Source organism: Bombina bombina, chromosome 11 (assembly GCF_027579735.1).
Source record: "Bombina bombina isolate aBomBom1 chromosome 11, aBomBom1.pri, whole genome shotgun sequence".
NCBI classification, from domain to species: domain Eukaryota; kingdom Metazoa; phylum Chordata; class Amphibia; order Anura; family Bombinatoridae; genus Bombina; species Bombina bombina.
The window spans coordinates 168,534,827-168,552,737 of NC_069509.1; the positions used below are offsets into that span (position 1 = coordinate 168,534,827).

At 41.9% G+C, this 17,911-nt stretch overlaps 1 protein-coding gene across 3 annotated transcripts in view; it reads left to right on the top strand.

The window, feature by feature from the left end:
- LDAF1 (lipid droplet assembly factor 1) overlaps positions 1-17,911 on the top strand; it is a 159,663-nt gene that overhangs the window by 88,830 nt on the left and 52,922 nt on the right. For all 3 annotated transcript variants that reach the window (XM_053695043.1, XM_053695045.1, XM_053695044.1), the window contains exon 3: positions 8,167-8,335. In XM_053695043.1, coding sequence (XP_053551018.1) covers positions 8,167-8,335 — 169 coding nt within the window. The remainder of the gene's footprint in view (positions 1-8,166; positions 8,336-17,911) is intronic.

A 17,911-nucleotide genomic window follows, 5' to 3' on the forward strand; every position in this document is an offset into this window, starting at 1 on the left:
CTGGGGCTGAGGAGTATCAAAGGAGGCTCATGTTTGGTGTGGTTTTCACCCACGATGGGCGGGGCTAGCTGAGGCGGCAATTTGCTGTTGCGCGCCTTTTCTCCTTCACTTCCTGTAATTGGAGGGGTGACAGGGTTGTTTCAGATAGCAGAGTTTCAGAAGCAGGAAAAGCCCATGATAAACGCTTAATACAGCGTTGTTGGGACCGGACAGCTTTTCACTGTGCTTCAAGTCGAGTTCCGGCTTCTACTGGGAATACTATCCAGTGTCAGCAGTGCAGGTAGGCACCTCAGCAAAGCTAAGCTGAGATGTAGAGGTTGTCCGGAGTGTTTGTGTCAGTTTATCTATTTCCTTGCTGCAAAAAATGAAAAAGTTAAGTTTTAAAATTTAAAGAGACAGTAACTATTTTGTGTTTTTAATTTTTATCTAAAATTTAAAGGGACTGAATCCAAATTTTTTTCTTTTGTTATTCAGATAGAGCATGCAATTTTAAGCAACTTTCTAATTGAACTCCTATTATCAAATTGTCTTCATTCTCTTGGTATCTTTGTTTGAAATGCAAGAATGTAAGTTTAGATGCCGGCCCATTTTTGGTGAACAAACTGTGTTGTTCTTGCTGATTGGTTGATAAATTCAACCACCAATAATCAAGTGCTTTCCATGGTTCTGAACCAAAAAAATAGCTTAGAAAGTTGCTTAAAATTGCATGCTCTATCTGAATTAAGAAAGTACAAATTTGGGTTCAGTCTCCCTTTAAGTTTATTTAATCGTAATTTGTTCCATTGTGAGTTGGACCAAGAGACCCTGCAAAATGTTACTTGTTGTTTGTTTTGATACTAATGCGGAACCACCAATCCCTTTCTGTTCCTCACGTATTGATAGATCTTTTAATTACAGGGATAGACTTTTTTTCTTAGCCAACATTGTCTAAGGAGGATGCTGTTCAGGAGTCTAATGACAATGTTCAATATATGCCGCACCTTTCTCCTCAAGTGTCCCAAATTTTATGTTGAAATAATTTTTTATTAGGGAAGAATACGATCATACTGAGTCAATAATTACACAGGTATGTCATGTACAAATTCTATACTAGTTATTCGTAGTCTCCTATACAAACATTGTAACACAATATTACCTGATCAAAAATCTAAAGAATAATTACACTGTGTTCTGACTCCAAGTTTGATAAAAAGAAAAAAAATTAAATAGTAAGAAAGAAATAGAGTAAGAGGAAAAAAAAAAGAAAATTTAAATAAAATGTGGGTAAGAAATGGATAAGATTGAGATAGATGCTTTTCTTATTGTTTCTTTTGTCTTTAGGGTTCTTCTGCCAGACCACCGGATCCTCTTCCTTATCTCTGTCTCTGTCAAACAAGCTTTCCCTTTCCCCCCTCAACTCCAGCTCCCAATGTTCCACCGTCACTCATTTGTCTTGTACATTATCCAATAAAACCATGTTTTTTGGAAAGATGTCAGTGTGTCCTGTATGTGAGCTGCTTGTTCATACATGTTATAAAAGTATCTGATCTTATTAACAATCTCTTCTTTTGTGGGCGATCCTACTTTTCAATTACGTGCGATACATATTCTCGCTGCTGTACAAACTGTTCTTATAAATTGATTTATATGTTTATTAAATTTCTTGTTATATTCATGAAGTAGTGCCTGAGGTAGTGTCAGTCCTATTGGTTCCTCTAAGATGGAGCTTAGAAGGCTAGAGAGATCTTCCCAAACCTCCCTAGAGTGGGGACAGTCCCACCACATATGTTTATATGTACCTACTGCTCCACAACCTCTATAGCAAAGGCTGGAGCCATTGATTACTGTATGTGATGTAATAACCGGTGTTAGGTACCATCTTGATATAGTTTTGTAGCAATTTTCGATCATGTCAGCACTTGAGTCCCCTACATGAGTTATATAATAATTTGTTCCACTCCTCTCCATTTATTTCCATTTCTAAGTCCAATTTCTTTTCTAAGTCCAATTCCCATTTATTATACAATGATGGATCCATTCTATTTGCCCTTTGAATAATTAGAGTTGTGATATTGCTTTTTTTTGGCCTCTTGCCGAGTCTACAAAGATTTTCTAATTGTGTCGAAGTCCCATCTATTGACTTTGACAAGAATGTGTGTATGTTGGATGATAATTGTAAATATTGGTACCAGTATAGTTTGAGTGGGTTCATTTTTTCTTGTAGCTTGGTATATGGCATGATTTTCCCTTTTTCTAGTATGTCTGCTATCCGGTACAGGCCTTTATTCTCCCATTTAGTTAATACAGAGGGTGGGATAACTGTTATTACACAATTTAGTGGTGTATGAAGGGAATTAGCCGGAAGAAGAGACAAGGTTATTGTTAATTTAGCCCTTTGTGTGTACATGTGTGTCGTTACTGGGGATGTTGTATGTATTTTAGTAGTCCCCCTGTGATTATCATTTCTGGGGTAGTGAGACAATTTATATCTGTTTCCATCTTAACCCATCTTATCCTCTCCTCCTTATTGGTTACTAGAACCGTCTGTGCCAATCTAGCAGCCTGATAATAGTGTTTTAGATTGGGTCATCTATGTTTAGTGAGTTTGTTCTGTGATATTCTTGCTTTTTTGTTGTTTCTTAAAAATGTATTAATCATAGTTTGAGCTTTTTTCAGATCTCTGAAGGGGATCTTTATTGGTAGAGCTCTAAATAAATAAAGAATCTTGGGTAGCACCATCATCTTAATTGTTGATATACGTCCGTACCAAGAGAATCGATATTGGCCCCATTTTAGCAGATCTTGTCTGTTTTTCAACAGTGGATTATAATTAACTTTATAAAGATCTGAGAAATGTTTGGTTAATCTAATCCACAAGTACGTTATGTTTTGTGACCCAAGTAAAGTCGAAATTAAGTTCTAAAAGTTTTTTGGTATGATTTGGGAGTCTAATAGCCATAGCTTGACATTTGTCAATGTTAACTTTATAACCTGATATAGATGAGAATTGCGTTAGAATGGTATGTAAATTAGGTAGCGCTATTTGTGGTTTGGTTAATGAAAGTAACGCGTCATCGGCGAAAAGAGCTATCTTATACTCCTCTCCTCCGATCCGTATTCCTGTAATATCTGGGGAATTGTCTCATCTGTAATGCTAATGGTTCAATACATATGGCAAATAGCAATGGTGAAAGTGGGCATCCCTGTCTGGTACCATTCCAAATGGGGAAACCCGTAGCTTGATGGCCCATCGCCCTCACCCAAGCTGATGGGTGAGAATATATGTTTTGAAGTGCAGTCATAAAAGAGCCCTTGAAACTCATTCTCTCCAACACCGCCCACATATACTTCCAGTCTACCCTATCAAATGCCTTCTCTGCGTCTAAAGATAGCAGCAGAGAAGGCGTTCCTGTCGTATCTAAATAATCTATTAAGGAAACCATACGCCTAATGTTATCAGGCGCTTCTCTATTTTTCACAAATCCTACTTGATCTGGGTGGATTAGTTTAGGTAATATGTGTTTTAATCGGTTTGCCAGTATTTTAGTAAATATTTTAATATCTTGGTTAATGAGTGAAATTGGCCGATAGTTTTTACACATCGTTTTGTCTTTACCTGGTTTGGGGATTACTATTATTTTTGCATGGAGAATTTCAGCAGGTATATTATTGCCCTGTAGAATACAGTTACAAAATTTAGCTAAATGTGGTACTAAGGTTGTCTTAAAAAGTTTGTAGTACTCTCTCCAGGGATTCCGTCTGGCCCCGCTGTATTACCCTGTTTCAATTCTTTAATGGCAACCAAGACTTCTGGTGTGGTGACTGGGGAATTTAAGGATTCTAAATCTTCTTTTGAGATTTCTGGTAGCTTAGCTTCAGCCAGAAACTCTTTTAAGAGATTACTAGTTTGTGTTGTATATGAAACTTTGTTCCCATCATAAAGAGCGCTATAGAAATCAGAGAATATATTTACTATCTCCATCGGGTGCAAGGTCAATTCTCCGCTAACCGTACGTAAGGTCGGTATTGATATATTTCTAATTTTGTCCCTAAATTTATTTGCAAGAAATCTATCTGGTTGATTTGCAAAAATGAAATATTTGGTTTTTAATCTTTGACTAGCCTGTACAGTCTTTTTGTAGAATCAGGTCTAAAGATTGGCGCTTCAATGTCAGGTTCTTCAATATGGAGGGCGACCCAGTTTCTTTATGGCGTTTCTCTAGTTAGGATATTTCACATTGTAATTTGTGTAATGTAAGTGTCCCAAATTTTATTGCACACACATGCAGTGCCCTGCGCTTCCTCTCAAACTCCTCTTGGAGTTACGTTGCAAGACATCGCTAGCCTCATGTCCTCTGTGGTATCTGATGCGTTGTCTGCTTTTCCCATGCTGCAGGGAAAACGCAAGAGGAAATGTAAAGAATCAGTGAGTAAAGCTTCTGACACAGTCGTGGCTATCTCAAATGTTCCCTCCCAGAAGTCTGAGGAGGAAGATACTTCGGTAGCAGGGGGAAATCTCAGACAGTGTAACTCCTTCTTCTGATGCTGAAGTTGTATCCTTCAGGTTTAAGCTGGAACACCTCCATTTGTTACTTACGGAGGTTTTGGCTACCTTGGACGACTCTGACTCTACGGTCGTAGTCAATCCTAAGAAGTCTAGCAAGCTAAACAAGTATTTTGATGTACCTTCCATGATGGAGGTTTTCACTGTACCAGATCGGGCGACAGAGATTATTGCTAGGGAATGGGAGAGACCGGGTATCCCTTTTTTTTCCATCCCCTATTTTAAGATGATGTTTCCTATTTCTGACTCTATTTAGGAGTCTAGGCAGACAATCCCCAAGGTCGAAGGAGCAGTTTCCACTTTAGCTAAGAGAACCACTATTCCCATAGAGGATAGTTGTTCCTTTAAAGATCATATGGATAAGAAGTTAGAGGGGTTGCTCAAAAAGATGTATGTACACAAGGGTTTACAATGGCAACCTGCGGTGTGTATTGCTACCATCACTAATGCGGCGGCATACTGGTTTGATGCGTTGTCTGATTCTATTCAGACAGACACTCCCCTTGAAGAGATCCAGGATAGTATCAAAGCCCTTAAGTTGGCCAATTCCTTTATTATCGATGCTTCCCTACAGGTTATCCAGCTGGGAGCTAAAATTTCTGGGTTTGCCGTACTGGCCCATAGAGCCTTATGGTTGAAATCCTGGTCTGCGGATGTGTTGTCCAAGTCTAAGCTTTTGGCGATTCCTTACAAGCGTAAGACCTTGTTTGGGTCAGGATTGGTGGAGATTATTTCCGACATTATGAGAGGAAAGGGCCATTTCCTCCCTCAGGATAATAGGAATTCGCAGAAGGGATGTCAGAGTAATTTTCGTTCCTTTCAAAACTTCAAGGGTAAGCCTCCTTCTCCCTCTACAAAGCAGGAACAGTCCAAGCCTTCCTGGAGGTCCAACCAGACTTGGAACAAGGGAAAGCAATCTAAGAAGCCCACTACTGACTCAAAGTCAGCATGAAGGGTCTGCCCCCGATCTGGGACTGGATCTTGTGGGGGGCAGACTTTCCTTCTTTGCTCAGGCGTGGGTTCGGGATGTTCAGGATCCCTGGGCAGTGGACATTGTGTCCCAGGGATACAAACTAGAGTTCAAGACCTTTCCTCCAGGGGCAGGTTTCTGCTCTCAAGATTATCTGTAGACCAGATAAAGAGAGACATTATTACACTGTATTCGAGACCTTTCCGCACTGGGAGTGATAGTTCCTGTTCCAATGCAGGAACAGGGTCTGTGTTTTTACTCCAATCTGTTTGTGGTTCCCAAAAAAGAGGGAACTTTCAGACCAATTCTTGACCTCAAAAGTCTGAACAAGTTCCTCAGAATACCGTCCTTCAAGATGGAAACTATTTGTTCCATTCTTCCCTTGGTATAAGAGGGTCAATTCATGACAACAGTAGATTTAAAGGATGCGTACCTGCATGTTCCCATACACAGGGACCATCACAAGTTTCTGAGGTTCGCATTTCTAAACAAACACTTCCAGTTTGTGGCTCTTCCATTCAACCTTGCCACAGCTCCCAGAATTTTTTAAAAGCTCCTGGGATCTCTGTTGGCGGTGCTCTGGTTGCGGGGTGTTGCAGTGGCGCCTTATCTGGACGACATCCTGGTTCAGGCGCCATCCTTTCAACAAGCGAACTCTCACACGGGGATGTTGTTATCCTTCCTGCGATCTCATGGATGGAAGGTGAATCTAGGAAAGAGTTCCTTAATGCTAGCTACAAGGGTAGTTTTCTTGGGAACCATAATAGATTCCCTATCAATAAAGATATTTCTAACAGAGGTCAGAAAATCAAAGATCTTCGACTCTTGTCTGGCCCTTCTGTCCTCTCTTCTGCCGTCAGTGGCTCAATGTATGGAGGTAATCGGTCTGATGGTAGCTGCCATGGACATTCCATTTCTACCTCAGACCTCTGCAGTTATGCATGCTAAATCAATGGAACGGGGGTTATGCGGATCTGTCTCCGTGATTACATCTCGATCAGGCAACAAGAGATTCTCCTCTTCTTTGGTGGGTGTCTCAGGATCATCTCTCCCTGGGAACCTGCTTTTGCAGACCGACCTGGGTGATTGTGACAACGGACACTAGCCTGCTGGGATGGGGAGCAGTCTGGGGCTCTCTAAAGGCTCAGGGGACATGGACTCGGGAGGAGTCTGTTCTCCCCATAAACATTCTGGAGCTGAGGGCAATCTTCAATGCTCTTCTGACCTGGCCTCAGTTGGCTTCGACCCGGTTTATCAGGTTCCAGTCGGACAACATAACTCCAGTGGCTTACATCAACCATCAGGGGGGAACTCAGAGTTCCTTGACCATGACAGAGGTAACCAAGATTATTCAGTGGGCAGAGACCCACAACTGCTGTCTATCTGCGATCCACATTCCAGGAGTGGACAATTGGGAAGCGGATTTTCTGAGCAGACAGACCTTTCACCCAGGGGAGTGGGAACTCCATAAGGAAGTCTTTTTTCCAGCTTGATTCTCAAATGGGGACAGCCAGATCTGGATCTCATGGCATCTCGTCAGAATGCCAAGCTCCTGAGGTATGGGTCGAGGTCAAGGGATCCTCAGGCTGTACTGATAGATTCGCTGGCGGTCCCTTGGAATTTCAGTCTTGCATACCTATTTCCTCCGTTTGCTCTCCTTCCTTGGGTCATTGCTTGAATCAAACAGGAGAGGGCATCGGTGATCCTCATTGCACAGGCTTGGCCTCACAGGATCTGGTATGCAGACCTAGTGGAGATGTCATCTCTGCCTCCTTGGAGACTTCCACTGAGGAAGGACCTTCTACTTCAAGGACCCTTCCTTCATCCAAGTCTAGTTTCTCTGAAGCTGACTGCTTGGAGATTGAATGCTTAATTTTATTTAAGTGTGGTTTTTCTGAGTCTAGCTGTTTGCAGATCTCCTTCATAAGAGCTGACTACAACAGTGTGACTCTCGGCAGGGCCCTCTACCCATTTGATCCCTATAAATGTTACCTTGTATTCCGCCTATGTTTATAGCACTGCGGAATCTGTTGGAACTCTACAAATAACCGATAATAATAATAAAGATGTTTTTATATATTATAATAAAACACTAAAAAAAAACAACCTTTGCAATATACTTAAAGGAACAGTGTACTCCAGATTTTATATTGTTTAAAAAGATAGATAATCCCTCTTTTACCCATTCCCCAGTTTGGCATAACCAACACCGTTATATTAATATTTTTGTTACCTCTGTGATTAGTATCTAAGTTATTTCAATCCTTTTGACAGACTTGCATTTTAGCCAATCACTGCCCTCTCATAAGTAACCTATGGATGTGAGCACAATGTTATCTATATGGCACACATGAACTAAAGCCCTCTAGCTGTTAAACTGCCAAATGGATTCAGATAAGAGGCAGCCTTCAAGGGCTTAAAAAATAGCACATGAGCCTCCTAGGTTTAGCTTTCAACTAAGAATACCAAGAGAACAAAGCAAAGGTGATGATAAAAGTGATTTGGAAATTTGTTTAAAATTACATGCCCTACCTGAATCATGACAGTTTGTTTTGACTTGGCTGTCCCTTTTTAAAAATAGTAGCACCTATTGCTTTAGTAAAAAAAATTTCGACCATTTTTATTTCTCTTTAATCACTTTGTTTTTTCTTAGGTGGTGGCTTTTATGAATTCTCCTTTTGGACAATATTTGGAAGAACATCCCTTTGTGTCTTTTACACTAGTAGTATTTGTTGCCTTGTCTGCAGTTCCTGTCGGTTTGTTTCTGTCACTCATTGCTGGGACAGCAATCGCCGCCTGCCTTGGTGTCATAATTCTAGAAGGTAATGTATCTTTGGGAACTGTAATGAAAAGCAAAAATAACTATTATTTTTTGTTTTCACTGAACTGTCGGCTCATAATGCTTTTTGTTTTTTTTAATAATGGATTAATTATGTCATAATGTTAGTATACAATGAATTGATTTGCAGTTGTTATCAGTTAAAAACTATCAGAGAAAGATATGTAGCAGAGTTAGCCTTTATACGTTAGGAGCATTTTAAAGGGACGTATAACCCCAAAATTTTCTTTCATGATTCAGACAGAGCATACAATTTTAAACAACTTTCTAATTTACTTCTATTTTTTTAATTTGCTTCCTTCTCTTGTTATCCTTTGCAGAAAGGTTTATCTAGATAAGCTCAGGAGCAGCAAAGATCCTAGGTTCTAGCTGCTGATTGGTGGCTGCAAATATATGTCTATTGTCATTGTCTCACCCATGTGTTCAGTTAGAAACCAGTAGTGCATTGCTGCTCCTTCAACAAATGATACGAAGATAATGAAACAAATTAGATAATAGAGGAGACTTAGAAAGCAGTTTAAAATGATATTCTCTATCTAAATCATGAAAGAACATTTTTGGGTTTCATGTCCCTTTAAGAGCAGAGATTTGGCTATGACAATGCTAAATTCCCTTAGAACCCTTGGGTGTATTCCATCTGGACCTGGAGTTTTATTTACCTTAATATTATCAAGTTTTTTTCCTTATATCATCTAGAGATAACCAAGTGATTGGTATAGGCTTGTATGTTCTATGTGTTTCAATGTCTCTCCAATTGGTTCCTCCCTTGTTTAAACTTAAGATAATAAATTGTTTAGCACCTCACTGTTCACTGTCACTGTTAATCATGCTACTCTTCTCACATTTTAATTTACCTATATTTTCCTTCATTTATTTGCCATTTTAAATACTTAAAAACCTTTTCTTTCTTAAGACATGGAGAGTCCACAACGTCTTCCAATTACTAGTGGGATATTCAACTCCTGGCCAGCAGGAGGAGGCAAAAAGCACCCCAGCAAAACTGTTAAGTGCAACTTCCCTTACCCATAACCCCCAGTCTTCTCTTTGCTTCTGTCAATGGAGGATGTGCGAAGTTGGTGTCCTGAAGATATTAATCCTTTTATGGGTACTTTTCCCTGCAAGCAAGGATTGGGGTTTAGCTGTGTCCATGTCAATCTCTTCAGTAAGAGTAGTGGTGGCTTTTAAGCAGTTAAAAGGTGGCGAAGTAGTCTTTGCTTTTCTTTTAACACTTTGCTTCACCTTTGAAAAAAGCCAGAGTTGGTTACTCTGTTCTTTACTTTTCCTACAGGTCCATGACAGGGAGTAAAGTACCTGCCACACCTTAGGAGCAGCACTGCCCTGCAGGATCTAAGGTAAGTGCCTTTGCCTTCTAGGTACTGAAGACAGCAGCACTAAGAGGTTAATCCTCTTATGGATCCATTTCTGGGACAAGTTATCCTTTTATAGTTTAAGGATACAATTTTGGGGACAAATATACATTATGGCCCCTATTTATCAAGGTCTGGCGGACCTGATCCGACAGTGCGAATCAGGTCCGCCAGACCTTGCTGAATACGGCGAGCGTATTCAGCATTGCACCAGCAGCTCACAAGAGCTGCTGGTGCAACGCCGCCCCCTGCAGATCTGCGGCCAATCGCCGCCAGCAGGGGGGTGTCAGTCAACCCGATCGTACTTGATCGGTTTGATTTCCGGCGATGTCTGTCCGCCTGCTCAGAGCAGGCGGACAGGTTATAAAGCAGTGGTCTTTGTGACCGCTGCTCTCATAACTGCTGTTTCTGGCGAGCCTGCAGGCTCGCCAGAAACTACGGGCATCAAGCTCCATACGGAGCTTGATAAATAGCCGCTATGCATTATCGATGAGACATAAGGTTCACAGTTTGAAAGGATTTTCACTTGGTTGAGGAGTATAAATTTATTGTTGGAACATTACGTTACTTGGGACATTTTGCAGAGTTTTTGCTTAGCGGCTTTTGTTTTTAAGCACTTCTCTGTTTATTGGTTTGTTTTATGATGCTACTTGGCATGTGGGACAGAGAGTTTGCTCAACGGTTTTTATTAAGCCGTTTTCCTCTCTATTGCGTGCCCTTTCAGTGGGCAGTGTATTTCTTCCCGCTTATGTGATGCCCGCACTTCCGCTATTTCGGACGGAGCTCAGTGAATTTGTGGTGCGTAGGAGTGCCTTGCATCGTGAGTTTGGGTCGGATCCTTAATCGCATCTAAGCGGATCGTTGGAGGATCAGTGTACTCATCAATAAAGTCAGCCTTTCCAATTACTACTGGGGTATTTTTCTCTTTGTACGGTAAGAGCCTCCGGCATCTGAGGTGTTTTATTTTAGGCTATTTATCAACCTCAAATTATTTTGATATTTGATTTAGATCAGTCAATGTCTGTGGATAAGTGCTTGCTATGTTTAGAGGCTCATATTGTCCTGCCAATGCAATTTTGTTCCTCATGCTTATCAAAAACTTTAAAATTTAAAGATAAGTTACTACCTTCTGAGCCAAGTATCTCTCAGGATAATGCTGTGCGTGACATGCCTCGTCTTTCTCCTCAAACATCCCAAGCCTTAACTGTGTCTCATACTGTACCTTCTGTGTCTCCTCAACCTCCGGGGTGTTTATTTAACTGGGGATTTTGCCGCTCAAATTCCCTCTGCAGTAACAGCAGCTTTGTCAGCTTTCCCTTCTTGTGGTAAGCGTAAAAGAAGCTCTAAACATTTGACCGCTAGTAGGTTTCTGGCCCCTCTAATTCTGCTTTGGTCAACCTTCCCAATTGTCTGATGAGGAAAATACTTCAGTATCTTCTGAAGGTCAGATATAAGACTCTGACTCCTTGGAGGTAAAATCTTTAGACTCTGAAGAGGTTAATTTTAGATTTAAACATCTTCGGTTACTACTGGAAAGAGGTTCTAACTAATTTAGATGACTCTGAACCTTTAGTTGCTGTCAACCCCATGAAGTCTTCTAAATTGGATAGAATTTATGATTCCCCATCTTCTTAGGAGGTTTTCCTGTCCCTAGGAAGATGTCTGAAATTATTGCTCAGGAACGGGTAAAGCTAGGGGTTCCTTTTTCCCCTTTCCCCTGTTTTTAAGAAGATGTTTTCCTGTTGCCGACTCTATTCGTGACTTATGATGCACTGTTCCTAAGGTAGAAGGAGCTATTTCTACTCTGGCTAAGAGAACTACCATTCCTATAGAGGATAGTTGCTCCTTTTTAAGGACCCAATGGATAAGAAGCTAGAGGCTTACTTAAAAAGAAGTACATCCATCAAGGGTTACAGTGGCAACCTGCAGTGAGTATTGCTACAGTTGCAGGAGGAGCATCTTATGTGGGATGCATTGTCTAATCTTATTACAGAGGAAACTACAGTGGAGGAGATCCAAGATAGGATCAAAACTCTCAAATTGGCCAATATCTTTATCTGTGATGCCAACATGCAGATCATTTGTCTGGAAGCTAAAATGTCTAACTTCACGGTTCTAGCCCACAGGGCTCTGTGGTTAAAATCTTGGTCGGCCGATGTCTCTTCTAAAGCGAAGCTTTTGACTTTACCTTATAAGGGAAAGACTCTGTTTGGACATGGTCTGGTGGAGATTATTTCAGAGATTACAGGTGGAAAGGGATCTTTCCTACCTAAGGACAAGAAGAATAGACCTAGGGGTCATCAGACTTCTAATTTCCATTCCTTTCATAACTTTAAGGGACAAAAGTCCTCCTCTTCCTCTTCAAATTCAGATCAATCCAGATCCACATGGAAATCCAACCAGCCCTGGAATAAGGGAAAACAAAACAAGAAGCCTTCTGCTGACTCTAAATCAGCATGAAGGTTTCGCCCCGATTCAGTGTGAATCAGGTGGGGGCAGGCTTTCTCTTTTTCGTCAAGTCTGGATAAACAATGTCCCAGATCCTTGGGGCGGTGGACATAGTACCCAGGGTTACAGAATGGGATTCAAGTCTTGCCCTCCAACGAGCAGATTTCTCCTGTCAAGACTATCCTCAAACAAATAAAGAAGGAGGCCTTCTTAAACTGTGTAAAGGACCTTTACTCCCTGGAGTTATTGTTCCAGTCCCTCTAAGAGAACAGGTTCTAGGATTCTATTCAAATCTATTTGTGGTTTCCAAAAAGGAGGGAGCTTTTAGACCCATTCTAGACCTCAAGTGTCTCAACAAATTCTCAGGGTTCCGTCCTTCAAGATGGAAACTATTCATTCCATTCTTCCTTGGTTCAGGAAGGTCAGTTTTGACGACCATTAACCGGAAAGACGCATACTTTCATGTTCCCATTCACAGGGAACACCATCAGTATCTAAAGTTTGCCTTTCTGGACAAGCACGTCCAATTTGTTGCACTTCCATTTGGTCTGGCCACGGCTCCAGAATATTCACAAAGGTTCTGGGGTGCTATTGGCAGTGATCATATCCCAGGAATTGCTGTGGAGCCTTATCTAGATAACATCTTGGTTCAGGCATCATCTTTTTCAACTAGCCCAATCTCATACAAAGATGCTGTTGTCTTGTCTACGTTCCTATGGGTGGAAGGTGAATTGGAAAAACGTTCCATCTAGCAAAATGTGTTTCCTAGGGACTATAATAGATTCCCTGCCTTTCTCCTCCAGTCTGCCTTTCGTCTAACTGTGGCTCAATGCATGGAGGTGATTGGTCTAATGGTGGCATCCATGGACATTGTTCCTTTTGCTCGGTTCCATCTTCGACCGCTGCAACTTTGTATGCTCCCGTCAAGGGAACGAAGACCATTCGGATTGATCACAGAGGATAAATCTGGACCCTCTAACAAGAGACTTTCTCTCATTGTGGGTGTCACTGGAACATCTGTCTCAGGGCTTTCTGAGACCTTCCTGGGAAATTGTGACTACGGACGCCAGCCTGTCAGGCTGGGCAGCTATTTGGGGACTATCTTCAATGCCCTATCAGTGTAGCCTCAACTGTTTATCTGATTCCAGTCGGGCCAACATCACCTCAGTGGCTTACATCAACCACCAGGGTGGGACTTGCAGTTCCTTAGCCATGAAGGAGGTGACTTGCATTCTGCAGTGGGTGGAAACCCACGATTGTCTTCTATCTGCCATCCACATTCCAGGTGTGGACCAACTGGCGGATTTTCTGAGCAGACAGACCTTTCATCCTGGGGAGTGGGCTCTCCATCCGGAAGTGTTCTCTCAGATAACCCTCAAGTGGTGGGTTCCAGAGTTGGATCTGATTGCGTCCCGCAAAAACGCCAAGGTTCCAAAGTACGGTTCAAGGTCAAGAGATCCTTGGGCGTTCTGATAGATGCTGTGGATGGATACCCAGCTACCCCGACTGGGTAGTTCCGCCAAACGGGTCCTGCTTCCTCCCTGCTGACTGCAGCTATGCAGCTGGCAAGTGACCACAGCCTATAGCCTCCCCTGATGCCTGACAGCACCAGTATTCAGGGTCCCACCCTGTGGCAGACCCGGCTACCCAGACAAGGTAGCACTGGTAGAGGGTCCTTCCTCTGCCTGGAACAGGCTGCTATGTAGCCCTGGAAAGTAATTCTAGGAGGAGCCCACCCAAATAACTAGACAACTAGCATTCAGGTGAAACAGGAACTGATTGTATTGTAAAACACACACTCCTTTCATACACAAAGCTCATCTTGATAAGACACTGGACAATCCCACAATTTTCCCACCATTCCCATCCCTCCAAACAGGCTGGCACCTCCATAGCAGCCACAGTACCACAGAATCCCCAGTACAAAGGGGTGGCGGTTTCAGGGTGATCCCGGTGGAGCAGTGGCACTTCCAGGGTGTAATTTTAAAGCTAACAAAAACAAAGCAGGGCAGCTGCACTCAAACTCAGATACTTATTATAAGAAAAATGGGTGCTACCTAGAGGATTATATTTTAACAAACATAGCAAGAAAGTGGATTCCCAAAATAAGGGGTTTCCAAAAGTCTAGGCTAAACCAGCACAACCGTTAATATGAAACTCAAGAAACATAAGTGTAAAAAAGTAAAATTTCCTTTAATAAATCACACAATTCACAAACATACCACATTCATACATGGGATCCCAGTAAATAAATAAAAGTCAGCCCATTGACTTTTATTTATTTACTGGGATCCCATTTATGAATGTGGTATGTTTGTGAATTGTGTGATTTATTAAAGGATATTTCTCCAACATAGGTGTGTCCGGTCCACGGCGTCATCCTTACTTGTGGGATATTCTCTTCCCCAACAGGAAATGGCAAAGAGCCCAGCAAAGCTGGTCCACATGATCCCTCCTAGGCTCCGCCTACCCCAGTCATTCTCTTTGCCGTTGTACAGGCAACATCTCCACGGAGATGGCTTAGAGTTTTTTAGTGTTTAACTGTAGTTTTCTATTATTCAATCAAGAGTTTGTTATTTTGAAATAGTGCTGGTATGTACTATTTACTCAGAAACAGAAAAGAGATGAAGATTTCTGTTTGTATGAGGAAAATGATTTAGCAACCGTAACTAAAATCCATGGCTGTTCCACACAGGACTGTTGAGAGCAATTAACTTCAGTTGGGGGAACAGTGTGCAGTCTCTTGCTGCTTGAGGTATGACACATTCTAACAAGCGATGTAATGCTGGAAGCTGTCATTTTCCCTATGGGATCCGGTAAGCCATGTTTATTACGATCGTAAATAAGGGCTTCACAAGGGCTTATTTAGACTGTAGACTTTTCTGGGCTAAATCGATTCATTATTAACACATATTTAGCCTTGAGGAATCATTTATCTGGGTATTTTGATATAATAATATCGGCAGGCACTGTATAGACACCTTATTTCTAGGGGCTTTCCCAAAGCATAAGCAGAGTCTCATTTTCGCGCCGGTGTGGCGCACTTGTTTTTGAGAGGCATGGCATGCAGTCGCATGTGAGAGGAGCTCTGATACTTTGAAAAGACTTTCTGAATGCGTCATGGTATCGTATTCCCCTTTGGGTTTGGTTGGGTCTCAGCAAAGCTGATACCAGGGACTGTAAAGGGGTTAAAGCTTAAAACGGCTCCGGTTCCGTTATTTTAAGGGTTAAAGCTTCCAAATTTGGTGTGCAATACTTTTAAGGCTTTAAGACACTGTGGTGAAAATTTGGTGAATTTTGAACAATTCCTCATGTTTTTTCGCAATTGCAGTAATAAAGTGTGTTCAGTTTAAAATTTAAAGGTGACAGTAACGGTTTTATTTTAAAACGTTTTTTGTACTTTTTTTATCAAGTTTATGCCTGTTTAACATGTCTGAACTACCAGATAGACTGTGTCTGAATGGGGGAAGCCAGAATTCCTATTCATTTAAATAAATGTGATTTATGTGATAATGACAATGATGCCCAAGATGATTCCTCAGTGAGGGGAGTAAGCATGGTACTGCATCATTCCCTCCTTCGTCTACACGAGTCTTGCCCACTCAGGAGGCCCCTAGTACATCTAGCGCGCCAATACTCCTTACTATGCAACAATTAACGGCTGTAATGGATAATTCTGTCAAAAACATTTTAGCCAAAATGAACCCTTGTCAGCGTAAGCGTGGCTGCTCTGTTTTAGTTACTGAAGAGCATGACGACGCTGATATTAATATCTCTGAAGGGCCCCTAACCCAATCTGAGGGGGCCAGGGAGGTTTTGTCTGAGGGAGAAATTACTGATTCAGGGAACATTTCTCAGCAGGCTGAATCTGATGTGATTACATTTAAATTTAAGTTGGAACATCTCCGCATTTTGCTTAAGGAGGTATTATCCACTCTGGATGATTGTGAAAAGTTGGTCATCCCAGAGAAACTATGTAAAATGACAAGTTCCTAGAGGTGCCGGGGCTCCCAGAAGCTTTTTCCTATACCCAAGCGGGTGGCGGACATGTTAATAAAGAATGGGAAAGGCCCGGTATTCCTTTCGTCCCTCCCCCATATTTAAAAAATTGTTTCCTATGGTCGACCCCAGGAAGGACTTATGGCAGTCAGTCCCCAAGTCGAGGGAGCGGTTTCTACTTTAAACAAACGCACCACTATACCCATAGAGGATAGTTGTGCTTTCAAAGATCCTATGGATAAAAAATTAGAAGGTTTGCTTAAAAAGATGTTTGTTCAGCAGGGTTACCTTCTACAACCCATTTCATGCATTGTCCCTGTCACTACAGCCGCATATTTCTGGTTTGATGAACTGATAAAGGTGCTCGATAGTGATTCTCCTCCTTATGAGGAGATTATGGACAGAATCATGCTCTCAAATTGGCTAATTCTTTCACTCTAGACGCCACTTTGCAATTGGCTAGGTTAGCGGCTAAGAATTCTGGTTTGCTATTGTGGCGCGCAGAGCGCTTTGGTTGAAATCTTGGTCGGCTGATGCGTCTTCCAAGAACAAGCTACTAAACATTCCTTTCAAGGGGAAACGCTGTTTGGCCCTGACTTGAAAGAGATTATCTCTGATATCACTGGGATAAGGGCCACCCCTTCCTCAGGATCGGCCTTTCAAGGCAAAAAATAGACCTAATTTTCGTCCCTTTCGTAAAAACGGACCAGCCCAAAGTGCTACGTCCTCTAAGCAAGAGGGTAATACTCTCAAGCCAAGCCAGCTTGGAGACCAATGCAAGGCTGGAACAAGGAAAGCAGGCCAAGAAACCTGCCACTGCTACCAAGACAGCATGAATATTGGCCCCCGATCCGGGACCGGATCTGGTGGGGGGCAGACTCTCTCTCTTCGCTCAGGCTTGGCAAGAGATGTTCTGGATCCTTGGGCGCTAGAAATAGTCTCCCAGGGTTATCTTCTGGAATTCAAGGGACTTCCCCAAGGGGAAGGTTCCACAGGTCTCAGTTGTCTTCAGACCACATAAAAAGACAGGCGTTCTTACATTGTGTAGAAGACCTGTTAAAAATGGGAGTGATTCATCCTGTTCATTAAGAGAACAAGGGATGGGGTTCTACTCCAATCTGTTCATAGTTCCCAAAAAAGAGGGAACGTTCAGACCAATCTTAGATCTCAAGATCTTAAACAAATTTCTCCAGGTCCCATCGTTCAAGATGGAAACCATTCGAACTATCCTTCCTTCCATCCAGGAAGGTCAATTCATGACCCCGGTGGATTTAAAGGATGCGTATCTACATATTCCTATCCACAAGGAACATCATCGGTTCCTAAGGTTTGCATTCCTGGACAAACATTACGTACTAAACCTGGTTTTCTTCCAAAAGTTGTTTCTAACAAAAACATTAACCAGGAGATTATCGTACCTTCTCTGTGTCCGAAACCAGTTTCAAAGAAGGAACGTTTGTTGCACAATTTGGATGTTGTTCGCGCTCTAAAATTCTATTTAGATGCTACAAAGGATTTTAGACAAACATCTTCCTTGTTTGTTGTTTAATTCAGGTAAAAGGAGAGGTCAAAAAGCAACTTCTACCTCTCTCTCTTTTTGGATTAAAGCATCATCAGATTGGCTTACGAGATTGCGGACGGCAGCCTCCCGAAAGAATCACAGCTCATTCCACTAGGGCTGTGGCTTCCACATGGGCCTTCAAGAACGAGGCTTCTGTTGATCAGATATGTAGGGCAGCGACTTG